This window comes from Pararge aegeria, chromosome 22 (genome assembly GCF_905163445.1).
Source record: "Pararge aegeria chromosome 22, ilParAegt1.1, whole genome shotgun sequence".
Taxonomy (NCBI): domain Eukaryota; kingdom Metazoa; phylum Arthropoda; class Insecta; order Lepidoptera; family Nymphalidae; genus Pararge; species Pararge aegeria.
In genome coordinates this window covers 12,652,137-12,666,717 of record NC_053201.1, presented here as the reverse complement: position 1 = coordinate 12,666,717, position 14,581 = coordinate 12,652,137, and the positions used below count along the sequence as shown (strand labels likewise).

The 14,581-nt window shown below is 37.2% G+C and overlaps 1 protein-coding gene across 1 annotated transcript; it reads left to right on the top strand.

Moving 5' to 3' along the window:
• The first annotated feature begins 3,473 nt into the window (after positions 1-3,473).
• LOC120633988 (pancreatic lipase-related protein 2-like) lies at positions 3,474-12,838 on the top strand. The gene is made up of 9 exons (XM_039904426.1): positions 3,474-3,528; positions 4,122-4,173; positions 4,750-4,862; positions 6,073-6,088; positions 6,662-6,803; positions 8,273-8,421; positions 9,278-9,492; positions 11,183-11,330; positions 12,745-12,838. Exons 1-9 carry the CDS (start codon positions 3,474-3,476, stop codon positions 12,836-12,838), a joined length of 984 nt encoding a protein of 327 aa, XP_039760360.1.
• Positions 12,839-14,581: the final 1,743 nt, after the last annotated feature.

Below are 14,581 nucleotides of genomic sequence, written 5' to 3'. Positions count from 1 at the left end.
AGTTAAGTCATCGTCGTCATATAAACCCATTACCGGCCAACTACAGAGCACGAGTCTCCTCCTACAATGAGAAGGGGTTAAGGGGGTAGTCCATCCCGCTGGCCCAGTGCGGATTGGTGGACTCCACACACCTCTGACAAAATTATGCAGAACTCTCAAGGGGGTATACTCGGTTTCGGGTATACCCCCTTTAGAGGGGGGAGTCCCATATAACCTCCGTCCTGCCCAAAGGTTGGTGCTAGCAATAAGCTTTTCCACCATGCAAAAAAAAAAGCATGCAGGGTTCCTCACGATGTTTTTCTCCACCATTTAAAGCTAGTGATATTTAAATTGCTTAAATTAAAAACGCACATAACTCAGAAAAGTCTGTGGTGCGTGCCTCAAACTCGGTCTCCGCGAAAGGAAGCCTTAGTACCTGAACGATTTTAAAGTAGTTCTCTCAAGATTGATGGTCACGCTCTCTCTAATTCTTCCAATGCTCTAGTTCCCTCAGAGTCGTCAAGGACGACGTTTTTGGACGGTTTTTAAGGACGACCTGGCGCAGTGGTGAGCTACGTAGTCTTTTAAGTGGGAGGTCCTGGGTTTGATTCCCGACGGGGCAATTTTGGTCTGGTCAGGTAGGAGTCTTCGGCCGTAGGGTAGAGTGATACAGTCTAAAGTTGCAGTGTTAGAGTTAATATTTTTCCCGTACCCCTACGGTTTCTACACCGCATCGTACGAGGACACTTAATCCCTTGGCGGCTGGTCTTTGACGATAGAGTGGTAACTAGCCACGGCCGAAGCCTACTACCAGACAAGATCAGACAAAATTCAAACCTTCAACACTGTTTTAGCATCGATAAACCTACCTACCTTCCTTAGCGCTATGTTTGTCTGTCAGACAATAAGTAAGGAAACTGTTTTTTTTTTATATCAAAAGAATTAAAACGTCTTATAAAAACATATTTTACATGTTTCTTTCGTTCGCTGATTATATGTATATTCTGTGATTATGATCAACTGTATAATACAATTAACTTTAATAACCTTGCTGGATACTAGTGATGGATTTTTTAATTAGCATCTGTAGGTATGTGAAGTAAAATGTGATATTTTTTTCTATTCCACTAGATAGCCCTTGACTGCAATCACACCTGGTGGTAAGAAATTGAGGCTATTGAAATGGACGTATCCAGCTTCTGGTCTAGGCAAGTGAGATTTTTTAGGTCCGATCGTCCCCGACTGTTTTGTGGAAAAAAAAAATTGAGGGCCCTCTATAATCGATGCTGCCGCCAAAACAGTATTATTTTTAATTTTTGTCCGCCTTTCTGCTTGTGTCTGTCTGTATCTTGACGGCCACACATTTTTTAAAAGATCATACATTTTCCGCGTATTTCCAGTGCAATGGTCAATGGGATCTATTCCATGACGGGTGGACATCATTGTTCCGTGAATTGTTGAGGTACTCTAAGAATATTGAATGTTTTTTTTAATATTCGCAGAGTACGTACACAGTACACTATATTAATATCATGTCTTTTATAATGATTAAATGATATCTTTCATTCATTTGTGTTATAATAATCCATAAATTATGTCGTACCTACCATCTAGTTCGTGTAAGTGGCCCGTGCCGTACTAAAAAGATCTAAAAATAAATAAATTAATTCACGGCGCAGCGGATGAAGTCTTCACAGCCGATGCCAAATATTAACATTAATTTTCGTTGCGGTTGCGTTTAGCATATAATAGCATGTGAAATAACACGCTAAGACACTAGAATAAGTAAGGAGTTAATTAAAAATAGCATTCGTTACCGTCGCTATAGTTGTATGAGAATTTCCGGATAAAATTACATTTGTAGTTCACCATTCAATTGTGTTACTGTTTAAAGGTTTAAATTATTAATTAATTGTTGTTTAAGTTCTTATGTACATAAAATTATAACTAGGTGTGTATACTTACAAATAAACCGTGTGTCTTAACTGTTTAAGTAATAAAAGAATTATTTTCAAGGAGGATTTAGTTTAATGAAATAAATGCGAAAATAGTTCTACTTCAAGTGAAAATGTTGGAAGTGAAATTCATACTACACTGTGTTCTTGTATCAGGTAAGCACCTAAGCTACCTTTCTCTTCCTCTATAATATGAGAGTCAAGTACTTTTCGAAATTCGAAAAATGGCTGTATTTTTCTAAAACAAAAAAAAATTGATTAGTCTTTAGTGTGTCTCTTATGAAAATTGGGTTCGAACACAATGCTTGCGAGCTATTGTGTTGCTTTACGTCGAGAATGGCGCGAAATGTTGAAAAAAATTTTTTTTTATTCCACCTGTCATTGACTGATAATATTAATAAAAAAATAATATGAGACTTGGGGCGCCCACCTGCGGTGAAAAGTTTAAGGTAGTTTTTTTTAGTGAAAAATTAGATTATGAGGCTTGCACTTTTGGATTGTCCAAACTTTTTACACGATTGTCCAACTTATAAACGGGGGGTGTTTTATAACATGGGTCCTTTTAAGTCGAAGACAGAACGAGGTGGTTCAATCAGAGGTTCTCAATTCGACTGTATGTTTAAATTTTTTGATATATTTGTTACGCGATTACTCTGCCAATTATGCACCGATTTTGATGATTATTTTTGTTGGTATGTCATACCTCAGAGGAGGTACCCATTTTTGGAGGGATCCTGGAAAAATCCAGGAAACTCTTAAAATATTGTAGGCACACCTTTTGCGTATTGATTGACCATTTTCTTTCGTAGGTACCATTCAGTCAGTCTGATGATGATGACGACCAAGGATTGCCACAGTGTAACGATACAATAATGAGTATTGCATTAGTTTCAATTTATGCTCGTCACAATAAACGAGCTGATGGTGAATTGCCGCGAAAACACCTCAGCCGTTCACGCGCCGGCTTAGGTTATTTCGGGAATTATAACCTTTTACAAAATATTGATTATATTTTGTAAAAGGTTTTAAGAACTGTTTTCCTTCACTGTTGAAGCAAGTGATATTTTAATTACTTAAACATAACTTAGTAAAGTTCCTATGGCTTCACAAGCACCTCTAGGTGCTTGTGAAGCCAAAGCCACTAGGCTTTCACCGCTCCTATCACGTTTAATATTAATATTATATAATATATATAAATATTTGTTAATATATATATATATATTTATTTATATCTTATTTTATTTATCTCTTTTAATAATTTATTATATTAGTTATTAGTAGTATGTACTTAAGTGTGTAAATTTATGTTTTGTTTATTTTAATTGCGATTTCCCGTCTCTCATGTTTTGTTGTGTACTATTGGTAAGGTTACCTGGCAGAGATCACTTTTAGTGATAAGGTCGCCTTTTGCTCTTAATTTTTTGTTTAACTATATTTGTAATTTCTCCTTTATTACGCAATAAAGATGTTTAAATAAAAAAAAATTATAATTTTGTTCAAGTTTTTTTAGTTGTCGCTGAATGTCAAGGGAAACATGCAATGTCATTGCTATCTAAAGATAGCTTTCAACAGATTAAACGGATTTTTATGTCAGGTAAGAACCTTATAAGCTTACTTTTGACGTCCCACTAGTAAAACATGTCTACAAAGAGGTCTTCGAGGGAGGAGGGATTTAGAGCTTAAACCCACCCCACTACTCTAATGCCGGTTATCTAATAAATATACTACGACAGTACATACACACATCGCCATCTAGCCCCAATTTAAGCGTAACTTGTGTTATGGGTACTAAGATGACTGATGAATATTTTTTATAAATAATATACATAAGTACTTAGAATATACATATAAACACCCAGACACTGAAAAACATTCATGCTCACGACACAAACATTTTCCAGTAGTGGGAATCGAACCCACGGCGTTGGACTCAGAAAGCAGGGTCGCTGCAAACTGCGCAAATCGGCAATCGAATCTAATGTGTGACTGGGAAGCCGAAAGCTTAATTGTGCTCTTCTAGGCACTGGGGCGGAAACTACCAATTTCCTAACTCCAGGAATGCTTTCTGATCAGAATACCTTGCTTTTTCTGGAACCCGGGGCCTTATGCTCCTTAGTTAAACTTGCTCATCACCAGTTGGGCATTTCTATAGAATTAATATTTTATTCAAGATCTGCTTCATTTCAGTGCCACAAGGACGAAAATCCCAAGTGAGCGATACACGAATAATTTATTATAGGTTGGTAAACTTTATATTGGGTAAATAATATTATAGTCTTCAACGCATAATATAAGAAAACATTAGTAATAAATAAAAATATTTTACCTCGGGGCCTCAAAATGCAGGTTCTTCTCTTCTCAGGCCAGGGCGCGATTGGAACCCGTAGCTTTAGGTTTTAGTTGGCGAACGAAGTTATCGCCATTCCCTTACAATTATGTAAACATATATATATAAACTTTTCACAAGTACTTACCTGTGATAGGCCTACATGAATAAAGAAAATTTGATTTGACCTCGGCATCGCTGGTAGGAGATAGCTTGATTGGAAAAAGCGCTCAGGCCTCGATTGCCATTGCTTTTGCTTTTTTTTTTTTTTTTTTGCCATTGCATTGAACCGACAGGTTCAAATCCTGTCGGTTCAAAAATTTTTATATGCATTTTAAATTTATAAAAAATAGATAATTCCTCCAAGTGTAGGTAAAAACACTAATAAAAATTATAAAATTAAGAAAATTTGAATTTGCTACACTCCCTATACAAACTTCCCTACGGTGAGGTGGAGAGTCATTAATAGTTCATATCTTTTAATTACAGAGATAGCGAAAGGAATAACTCGTATGGAATCAAGAGAGTTCTGCCATTGCTTTCCGATCCTACCTTCGACTTCGAGAAACCCACCGTGTTTTATATCCATGGGTTAGTCAATTGTTTCCGTTAAGCAGATTTCTGACAGTTGCAAACCTCTAACCGCTGATCTCTGAGTGCAGAGAGTGAGAATTTCTACCTACGTTTACTTATTCGATTGCGTGAAAGTTATTTTACTAAGTACTTAATATTATAAATGTGAAAGTGTGGATGTTTGTTACTCAGTCACGCAAAAACGGCTCAACGGATTTGGATGAAATTTGGCGTGCATGTAGCCTTTGACTTCGAAAAGAACATAGGCCTTTTATCCCGATTCCTTAAGAAGTTCTCTAAGGAAAATTCAAATTTGTTAATGAGCGAAGCTTTAGGCCCAATTCTGAAGCCCACGCAGACGAAGTCGCGCACAGAAGCTAGTATAATATAAAGAAGGCCTACTTGTTAAATTAATGTTCTTTGTTTGAATTAATGAATAAATGAACGCGCGGGACGCTAATTAAAAACCAGCTCCAAAGAAGAGCTCAAATCTAGACCTAAAAATACTAGGTACACGCTACTATAGCTAGTGGCAGTAAATAAAGAAGTTCTGGTAATAGATAATTAAAGTTACCTATTCAAATTGGTTCAAACTACGCAGCTATGCGTGAACATCGACGAATCATACCCACATACCTTGGCAAAGAGTCCTTAAATGAATAAACTTTTATTGTACACTACATAAAAATACAGAAAAAAATATTAATAACTAGTTTACACGATGTATACAATTAGGCGGCCTTATCGCTACATAGCGATCTCTTCCAGGCAACCGATGGCGTAAAACACAGCCCAAGACGAGAGGTAGGTGGTGCATATAAATATATTTATAAATATAAACAAACTGGAGGTCCCTCGCGACTTCGTCCGTGTAAAAGTCAACCTTAAAAATAGACATGTGCTGTCCGAGGCTTTTTTAGAATTTTTAAAGCGGAACAACTTTTTTATACTTGATTTTATCGAAACTTTAGCCGCACCGCGTCCGTACCGTAAGCTCACAAAAGAAAATCAAAACCCCGATTTTTAAATATTCTTCATCGGTGCTATGCTCCTATTTGTCTTAGCTTGAATATATATACTCTATACCCTTCGATAGATGAACTATCCAACACTGAAATAATATTTCAAATCACAGCTGTACCTGATTAAATCAGACGTTTAGTTGCAGTATAGACAAATAACCTAGATACCGGCTGCAGCGCCATTTGTCGGGCTGATTTGTGAATCTACACCATCCAGGGTGCCACCCAAACGCGTAGAAAAGAAATCATCCAAATCGGTCCAGCCGTTTAGGAAGAGTTCAGTGACATACACACGTACAGCAGAATTATATATAAATAAAGATATATACCTATATATTAATACATAAATACTATGTATATTATTTTTCATTTTCATTTAATAATATGTACAGATAAAGGAACAAAATAACGTTAACGCTAAAGCGATCTCTCCCAGACAAACTTTGGTAAGAGGAAATACGGCAGACCCGTTCTGTCGTTTTGCTTGTTTTTTTTTATCATCATATCAACCCATTACCGGCCGACTACAGAGTACGGGTCTCCTCCCACAATAAGAAGGGGTTAAGGCCGTAGTCCACCACGCTGGCCCAGTGCGGATTGGCAGACTTCACATCTTCGAGAACATTATCTCTCAGGCAAGCAGGTTTCCCCACAATGTTTTCCTTCCCCGTTGAAGCAAGTGATATTTTAATTGCTTAAAACATAACTTAGAAAAGGTAGAGGTGCGTGGTGGGATTCGAAACCGCCCATTTCGAACTTTTATTATATATTGTTACCGAAATAAAAGTTTTTATCTTCATTTACAGGTATATAGAAACGGCTTTCGACAGTAGCGTCGCCACTGTGGTGAACGCATACGTTGCGCACGGTGGCTTCAACATGCTCGTGCTTGATTGGGGCAACTTAGCCTTCGGCGATTATATTAGCGCCCTGCTTAACATAAAACCGGTCAGTTCCAATATTTTTAAGGGCGTATTTGAAAAAAAATTGAAAATGAAAAATAATTTATTTCTTATCTAAATTTCATTACAAAACAATAGACTTTACGGTACGACTTCGGCTTTCATATCGTGGAGACTGACTTCAAGCTCCGGCACGCACCACTGACTTTCGGAGTTATGTGCGTTTTTAATTCAAGCAATTTAAATTGCAGTTGCATTAAACGGTGAAGGGAAACATGGTGAGGGAAACCAGTGGCGTGCATAGAGGGTATGCAAAGGGTATGCAGATGTTAATATGGAGAAAATTTCCAATACGAGGTAAAAAAAAAAGTTAAGGATTGGCATTGTAAGAGTTATATAAAACCTACCCTTAAGTATTTATAACTCGTATTAGCGATTTTCTTCATTTTATTTCGTCTGCATGCCCTGTGCATACCCTCTATGCACGCCACTGAGGAAAACTGCTTGCCTGAGAGTTCTCTATTATTCTATCAACGTTGTGTGAAGTCTACCAACCCGCACTTGGCCAGCGTGGTAAACTACGGCCTACATCCTTCGCACTCTGAGAGGAGACCCTTGCCCTGTAGTGGGCTAGTAATGGGTCGATAACGATGATTTACCCTAGCGCCAAAAGGTTCACGGTCCGGGTCGACACATGCGACATAGCACGGCTTACATCGTCCGAGTTAACTCTACCTCTATTAGTTTTAAAAATTAGACATGTATCACCTGCAAACAGTACAATGTCACAAGTTTCACTGACGTGGTTTAAATAAATAATAATTAATAAATATACTACGACAATACACACACCGCCATTTAGCCCCAAAGTAAGCGTAGCTTGTGTTATGGGTGCTAAGATGACTGATGAATATTTTTTCAATGATTAATACACATAAATACTGATAAAATACATATAAACACCCAGACACTGAAAAACATTCCTGTTTATCACACAACATTTTCCAGTTGTGGGAATCGAACCCACGGTCTTTGAGTCAGAAAGCAGGGTCGCTGCCCACTGCGCCAATCGGCCTTCATGCAATCGGCCGTTTGGTAGATCATTTATATACACCAAAAATAGAAAGGGACCAAAAATTTTACCCTGTGGGACACCCATTGACATAGCCGACACCTGCGATTTAATGTTTTTTATGCACACCCACAGGGTTCTGTCGCTGAGATAAGAGGCAACCAAAACGCCGCTAAATTTATTTTAATATAGGTGGAATCCTTAAGTATGATGTAGGATGAGGTCACAGGATAGATAGATAAAGATAATAAACATGGAAAATTAATAAAAGGAGAAAATAAATGATTATGGAAACACACGAATCAAACGTTTTATTTTTTTTATCTTGTCTTTGCTATGGAAGAGTGAGGCCGGCTGACACAGGTATTTTGATGCTTAGTAGGAGGTCTCCACAACATGTATCATTTACAATGTAGGAAAAGAAATAAACGATTTTTTTTCAGGTAGGCAATGCAGCGGGCAAAGCGGTTTTTAAGCTACTAAAACGGGGTTTGGATATTAAAGGCTTACATATTGTGGGGCATTCCATGGGGGCCCATGTAGCGGCTGTCGTAGCAAGATATCTCAAAACCAGAAGATATATAGTACCTAGGTAAGTGTTGAAGACTAAATTCTTCGAACAGTGCGCGTTGCCAGAGATTAAGATTTTTTTTAAATTCTTTATTTATTCGGGACTTTTCTTGACAATACGAATGTCAGCTCCATCTTTCGTTTTACGAAAATTTATTATTACTTCCTCTCGTATCTAACTTAAAATCTAATAGCTTTCTGGCTACCTCTAATTAAGGAGCAGCTAGGATACTTTGCCCCCAATCATAAACCCCCACGTCATAAACATTCATTTTAAACTTACATATTAACTGGTCCGTCATTAGTCTATTCCGAACAAACTCCCCCAAAAAATGCAGGGCATCTTCAAATCAAATCACATCAAGTACACTTTATTGTACACCATATACAAAGGAATAAACAAAGACAATTTAAACAAAGAAAGAAAAGGTACAATAGGTGGCCTTATCGCTTAAAAGCGATCTCTACCAGGCAACCTACCAAAGTTCATGAAGTTAAGTAGAAGGGTTAAGGTGTACACAAAATAATACTTAAATAATAAACATAAATTAATAAATAAATAAATAATAATAAATTGAAAAAATCATCTTCGTCTATATTACAAAATTCAATGATTTGTAGTGACTCTACCACCGGTTCGGAAGGGAGATTCCACTGAGAAGAGCCGGCAAGAAACTCAGCAGATTGCTCTTGTCCAACATAATTTTATAGTTTAACAATCATTAGAATTTTTCTGTTTTGTGAGAGATGAGAGCGGAGTGGCCTGCTTCCAAGCAGCCTTGTCGTTAAGGAATTCATCAATCGTGTAGAACATTATGTACTACTTTTCATTAACTACGCGCTGTGCAATAAAGGTATACTCATTGATTCATGTTTAGGATAACGGCACTGGACGCGGCATACCCTGGCTTCTACCCACCGTTACAAACGGTGCCCGTTAACCCAAAAGACGCGGACTTCGTAGACATAATCCACACAGATGGCGGCTGGTTCGGGGCCTCCACTAGTATTGGCCATGTCGACTTTTGGCCAAACGGCGGAACGGCGAATCAGCCTGGGTGTTTGCCATTCACTTTGCCATTGACGGTTGAAAGTAAGTGCTATTCAAATAATATTTATGTAGTGACATCCTTGAGCAATGTGACAGCCCTACCGGCTGTATACGTCAAACTAACAGCGAATGTCAATCAGTGGCGTCTTAGCACGCCACTGATTGATATGCACAGATAACTGTGCATAATCTGAAATTTTAAAAATTAAAAATAAACTGGAGTACGAGTTATATACGAGTACCTGGGGGTAGGGTTTTTATAACTCTTACGAAGCCTATCTTTAAGTTTTTTATAACTCGTAATGGAGATTTTCTTCATTTTATATCATCTGCATACCCTGTGCACACGCTCTATGCACGCCACTGATGTCAATCCCCCTGTCAATCATAAGTGAATTAATAAAATAAATGGAATATTAAAAATATTCTTAAATTAATAAACCTCGAAGACCATAAAGACTTTTTCTACTACGATAATACAATTTTAACCCTTTTGCCCCTAACTTGGAATTGAAAACCGTCACAAACGCGGACGAAGAATGCGGACAACAGCTAGTGTATTTACGAGTATGTCTGATTTCACAGAATAAAGAACACACAGAAACCTCATTTAGCCACTATGCATTGTGTCAAAAAACAGTGAGAACGCCCCGCGACCATGATGTCACTTCCCACCAGCGCAATTTTGCTAGCTCACAAACTTTTCCCATCCATTTATGATAAACGTTTAGGTACTGTGCAGTGGCCCTTTATGAGTAATACAAAATTTTTAGGGTATGCAGTACTTTTGCGAAGTGCACGCCACTGGTACACTGAATCTGCTTTCCGAACCGGTGGTAGAGTCACACAAACATACATACTTGACGTTTCAAAAGTGCTTATAAAGTAGGCCTACTTGAAATAAATGAATTTGAATTTGAATTTGAATTTGAACTGCTAAATGTTGTGAAGTGACCAACAGCCTGTACGATAAACACTAGTAAAATGAAGTGGTTTTTAGTGCTTCAATATTAGTCCTGTAAGCGGTTTCTGTATGTTCTCAATTCTGTATCTGATTCAGAGGAAGCCGTGGGAAAAATATTAAAGCATTGTTTTGAACCGAAAATATTCCAATTTTTTTCAGGGTTTTCAACTATATAACTATTTATGTAAATTTTTTGAAATACTTATTATTTATCGCCATTTGTCATACTTTAATGATCACTAGTTAGTTTAGTATAGAATAAATGTAATTGTAGAATTTAGCTTGTTGTATTCACGACCAATGATTGTCGACGGCGCAGGGTGTAACGGTAAAACTCTTAAGAGTTTATGTTTTACACCTTTTAAATGTAATACTTCTTTTTGTATTTTTCGATGAAATAAAAAAAAAAATGTGCGGTGGTGATAGCCCAGTGGTCAGAGCTTCGGCAGCCCGTACGAACGAATTCGAGCTTCTTGTTGGCTTTGTAAGACGCCCGGGGAACCCGCTGTGTACCTCCCGGACGATATAACTAAGTTTTTTTTGTTGCTAAATTCTCAATAACCCCCGAGCCTAGGAGAGTGCGTTAAGCTGTCGGTCGATGTTAGTATCGCTAACTTGTGATACTAGTCGCTATAGCCCACCAATCCGCATTGGAGCAGCGTGGTGGGTCCATGCTGAATACCCCTGCAATAAGCGCGCAGGCTTGTTTCCATCAGGACGCCATGGTATGAGACAATAGAAAATAATGTTCATATTTTTCCTTAACAGATTTTTGCAACCACTGGCGTTCGTGGCAGTACTGGGCAGAGTCGGTTAATGGAGGCAACTTTATAGCAAGAAAATGTAATACTTATGAAGGTTTTCGCCAAGGGAAATGTTTTGGAACCGCTTTTATGGGTTTAGCTGCAACACCAGAGTGAGTTAATGTTTATTGTAGCACTCAAGTTTACGGATGCAGGAAGTATTGGATAGAAGCAGGCGTTACTTTGCGGAAATCCATGATATATTATTAAAATTAAGATTAAATTGCTATACTCCGCGTAAAGAAAAATTCTTTTCGCGGAGTATATATATCTATAGTATATCCTACAACCAAACCAAAGGCATACGAGAAAATGCTAGAGGAAATTGGAAGCGTATATACAACGTGTAAATGAAAACCGAAATAATAATTCACAGGCTTTAGAGGTACATTATGTACTGTCTCTGAGACTTATCTGTGAAACCGAAAACCTAATAGTTTTTGGGTAAACCACTGAAATAGTTTTTACTGAAAGAAATCAGATACAGCCCTAACGTCACATGCAAAATTAAAATCACGCGGCTCCTGTCAATTTATTGGGTACGCGTCGCGGAACGTAGGTAATATGCGCGTGTCGGTCTTCAATCTTCAATCGGGTTGTCATAAGTAAACACTTAGAATGTTTTGAATTATTTTGTATGGAAAAATAAATATGGTTCTTTTGATTTAATATTTTTACAGGGCGATTCCTTATGATATATACTTGTGCATCCTTCAATATTATTTCGTAATTCTGTTACACGTTGTATGAAGCCTCATGTGCCTATAATGACGCTTTTTTTATTTTTTATTATATTAATAGCGGGCAAACGAGCAAGTGGGTCATCTGATGATAAGTGATCACCGCCGCCCATTAACATCTGCAGCACCAGAGGAGCCCCCGATACGTTGCCGGCCTTTAAGGAATTTGTTTATCCACCCCTTGAAGAACCCTAGATTGTATTTTTGAGGAAACACATCAGATGGGAGATTGTTCAATAATTTGCAAGAGTGCGGTAGAAATGATCTGGTATTTCGAACAGTAGAAGAATACCAGGCATCCAGACAGACGCTGGCAACCTGCTAGCTCTGTTACAAAATCTCTACTACGAAAGTTTTTCATTGCTTGCTTTATGAATTCCAATTGTGTTCGTTATTTAACTAGACTTTTAATTGAATTGAACAGCTGTTAATGTAACGAACTCCCAAGCGTAGTGATGATGCAGCCTGAGATGGTAGCGGGCTAACACATTAGAGGTATGGCAGTTATATTATACCCATACGTCCTCAATCTGTGTCTACGCGACATCATTCCGGAACGCTTCGTCGGAAATTGATACACAGTGCGTGTTTGTCAAAGCATCCCACCGGACCGACCCGAGAAATTACAGAAATTACAAATTTCAAAATTACTCCTGCTGGAAGCGAACCCGGGACCTTCCATTTATCCCACGGCGCTCTCAACTGCGCCAGGGAGGTCTCAATTTTATCTGTCTACTATAGGGTTATTTGTTTTAAAGTTTTTAAAACATTTTTTTATCCTCCTTAGATTACGAGGAAATTACTACCTAAGAACAGCATCTCAAGAACCTTTTGCTTTAGGAGAAAGCGGGGCTACCTTAAGAAGGCGTGGGTATACCTAAATAATTCTTCAACCATCGTTCTGCCAGTAGACGAAGCATTAGTATTAGAAAAAAATTTAAAAACATGTTAATAAATAAAAAAAAACATCCTGCACGGTTAGCATGGCAAGGAGACATTTTTGTCCCCGGGGAAAGGATAAAAATTGATCTTCTTCCACAGCTTTATCAACTTTCAGAGCACTGGCGTACAAAAGAATAGAATAGAATAGAAAAACTTTATTGCAACACAACACAATAGGAAAAATACAAAGAAAACAGTAATAACACTTAATGCTAGGGTGCAAAGGCGGCCTTATCACTAAAAGTTATCTTTTAAAGGCAACCTGAGCGTACGAAGCCGATAAAAAAGTGGAAAGTGGATAAGTAAAATATGTTACAAAAAAAAAAACTTACCTGAACATACATACTACATTAACATATTAACTACACAAATACCGATATAAATTTATATACTTATACTATAATATATATATTTGATATATATTTATGCTATTATAAACTTACATAATACTCAATTACATAGATAAGTAGTACAAGTGAAAATATTATCCAAATATTTGTGTAACAATAAACGGGGTAAAACTTCTCCTATTCCCTGTTCCCGTACTTTAGCAGTTGGACACGTTAATATATTCCCTGTCAGGGGATATAATCGGGGGATATCATTTTTGTCTCCTGCCCGTTCTAGCCCTGCTGTAGCTTGAAGAGATCCCTTATAAAAAGATAAATAGGCTTTACTTTGTACACTTCATTTATCATATGTTCTCATTCATTCAATAACGTAATAAATAAATATACTAAGACAATACACATATCGCCATCTTGACCCAAAGTGCGCATAGCTTGTGATATTGATAAAAATATATAGCTGATGAATATTTTTATGAATAATATACATAAATACTTATAATACAAAGATAAACACCCAGACACTGAAAAACATTCATATTCATCACACAAACATTTTCCAGTCAGTTGTGGGAATCGAAACCACGGCCTTGGACTCTGAAAGTAGGATCGCTGCCCGCTACATAATTCAGCTGTCAAAATATAAGTATTGATGCTGGAACAATTAATGGGTAATCTTTTCTAAACGTTCCATATCTTAACATATAACTGTTTGTTTTTAAGATAAATGTTTTGCAGTGCTGATAATGCAGAAGGTAATCTATTGTGGCAATAAAGGATAAGTCTTATATTGTACTTTTTCTTGAGATAAGCTATTTGAAATAAATATATACAAACTCTTCATCTAAATCCTATTATAATGTTAAGGATTAGGTGAATTGCTCTAACTTCACAGCTTAATATAAATTTACTGTGAGATGGTGATAAAAAAAAAAATACCCGGCTAAGTTTGTTGTGTGCTCTTCTTAGACCAGGGCGCGTTTGGGAGCTTTCAGTCTAAGTTTGCGAACGAAGTTATCACCATCCCCTTATAATTATGTTTTTTTTTTTTTTTTTTTTTTTATTTATCAAATAAAGCAATTACAATAAAATGGTTAGTATAAAAACACCGAAAAAACCGCAGAGGTTTGTCCTCGGTGCCTATCTGCAACGATTACCAAAGGTGTTAGTTACAAGAATAAAACCAGCTGTGGGAAAAACATACTGCTACATTGTAGAACGATAGGAACCAAGTAAGACTGTCAATTTTAATTTTTAATAGTAGTAAGTACCAAAATAATACACATAAACTATACGAGATACAAAAGAGTCAGCCAACTAACTTCGCTAAAAAGT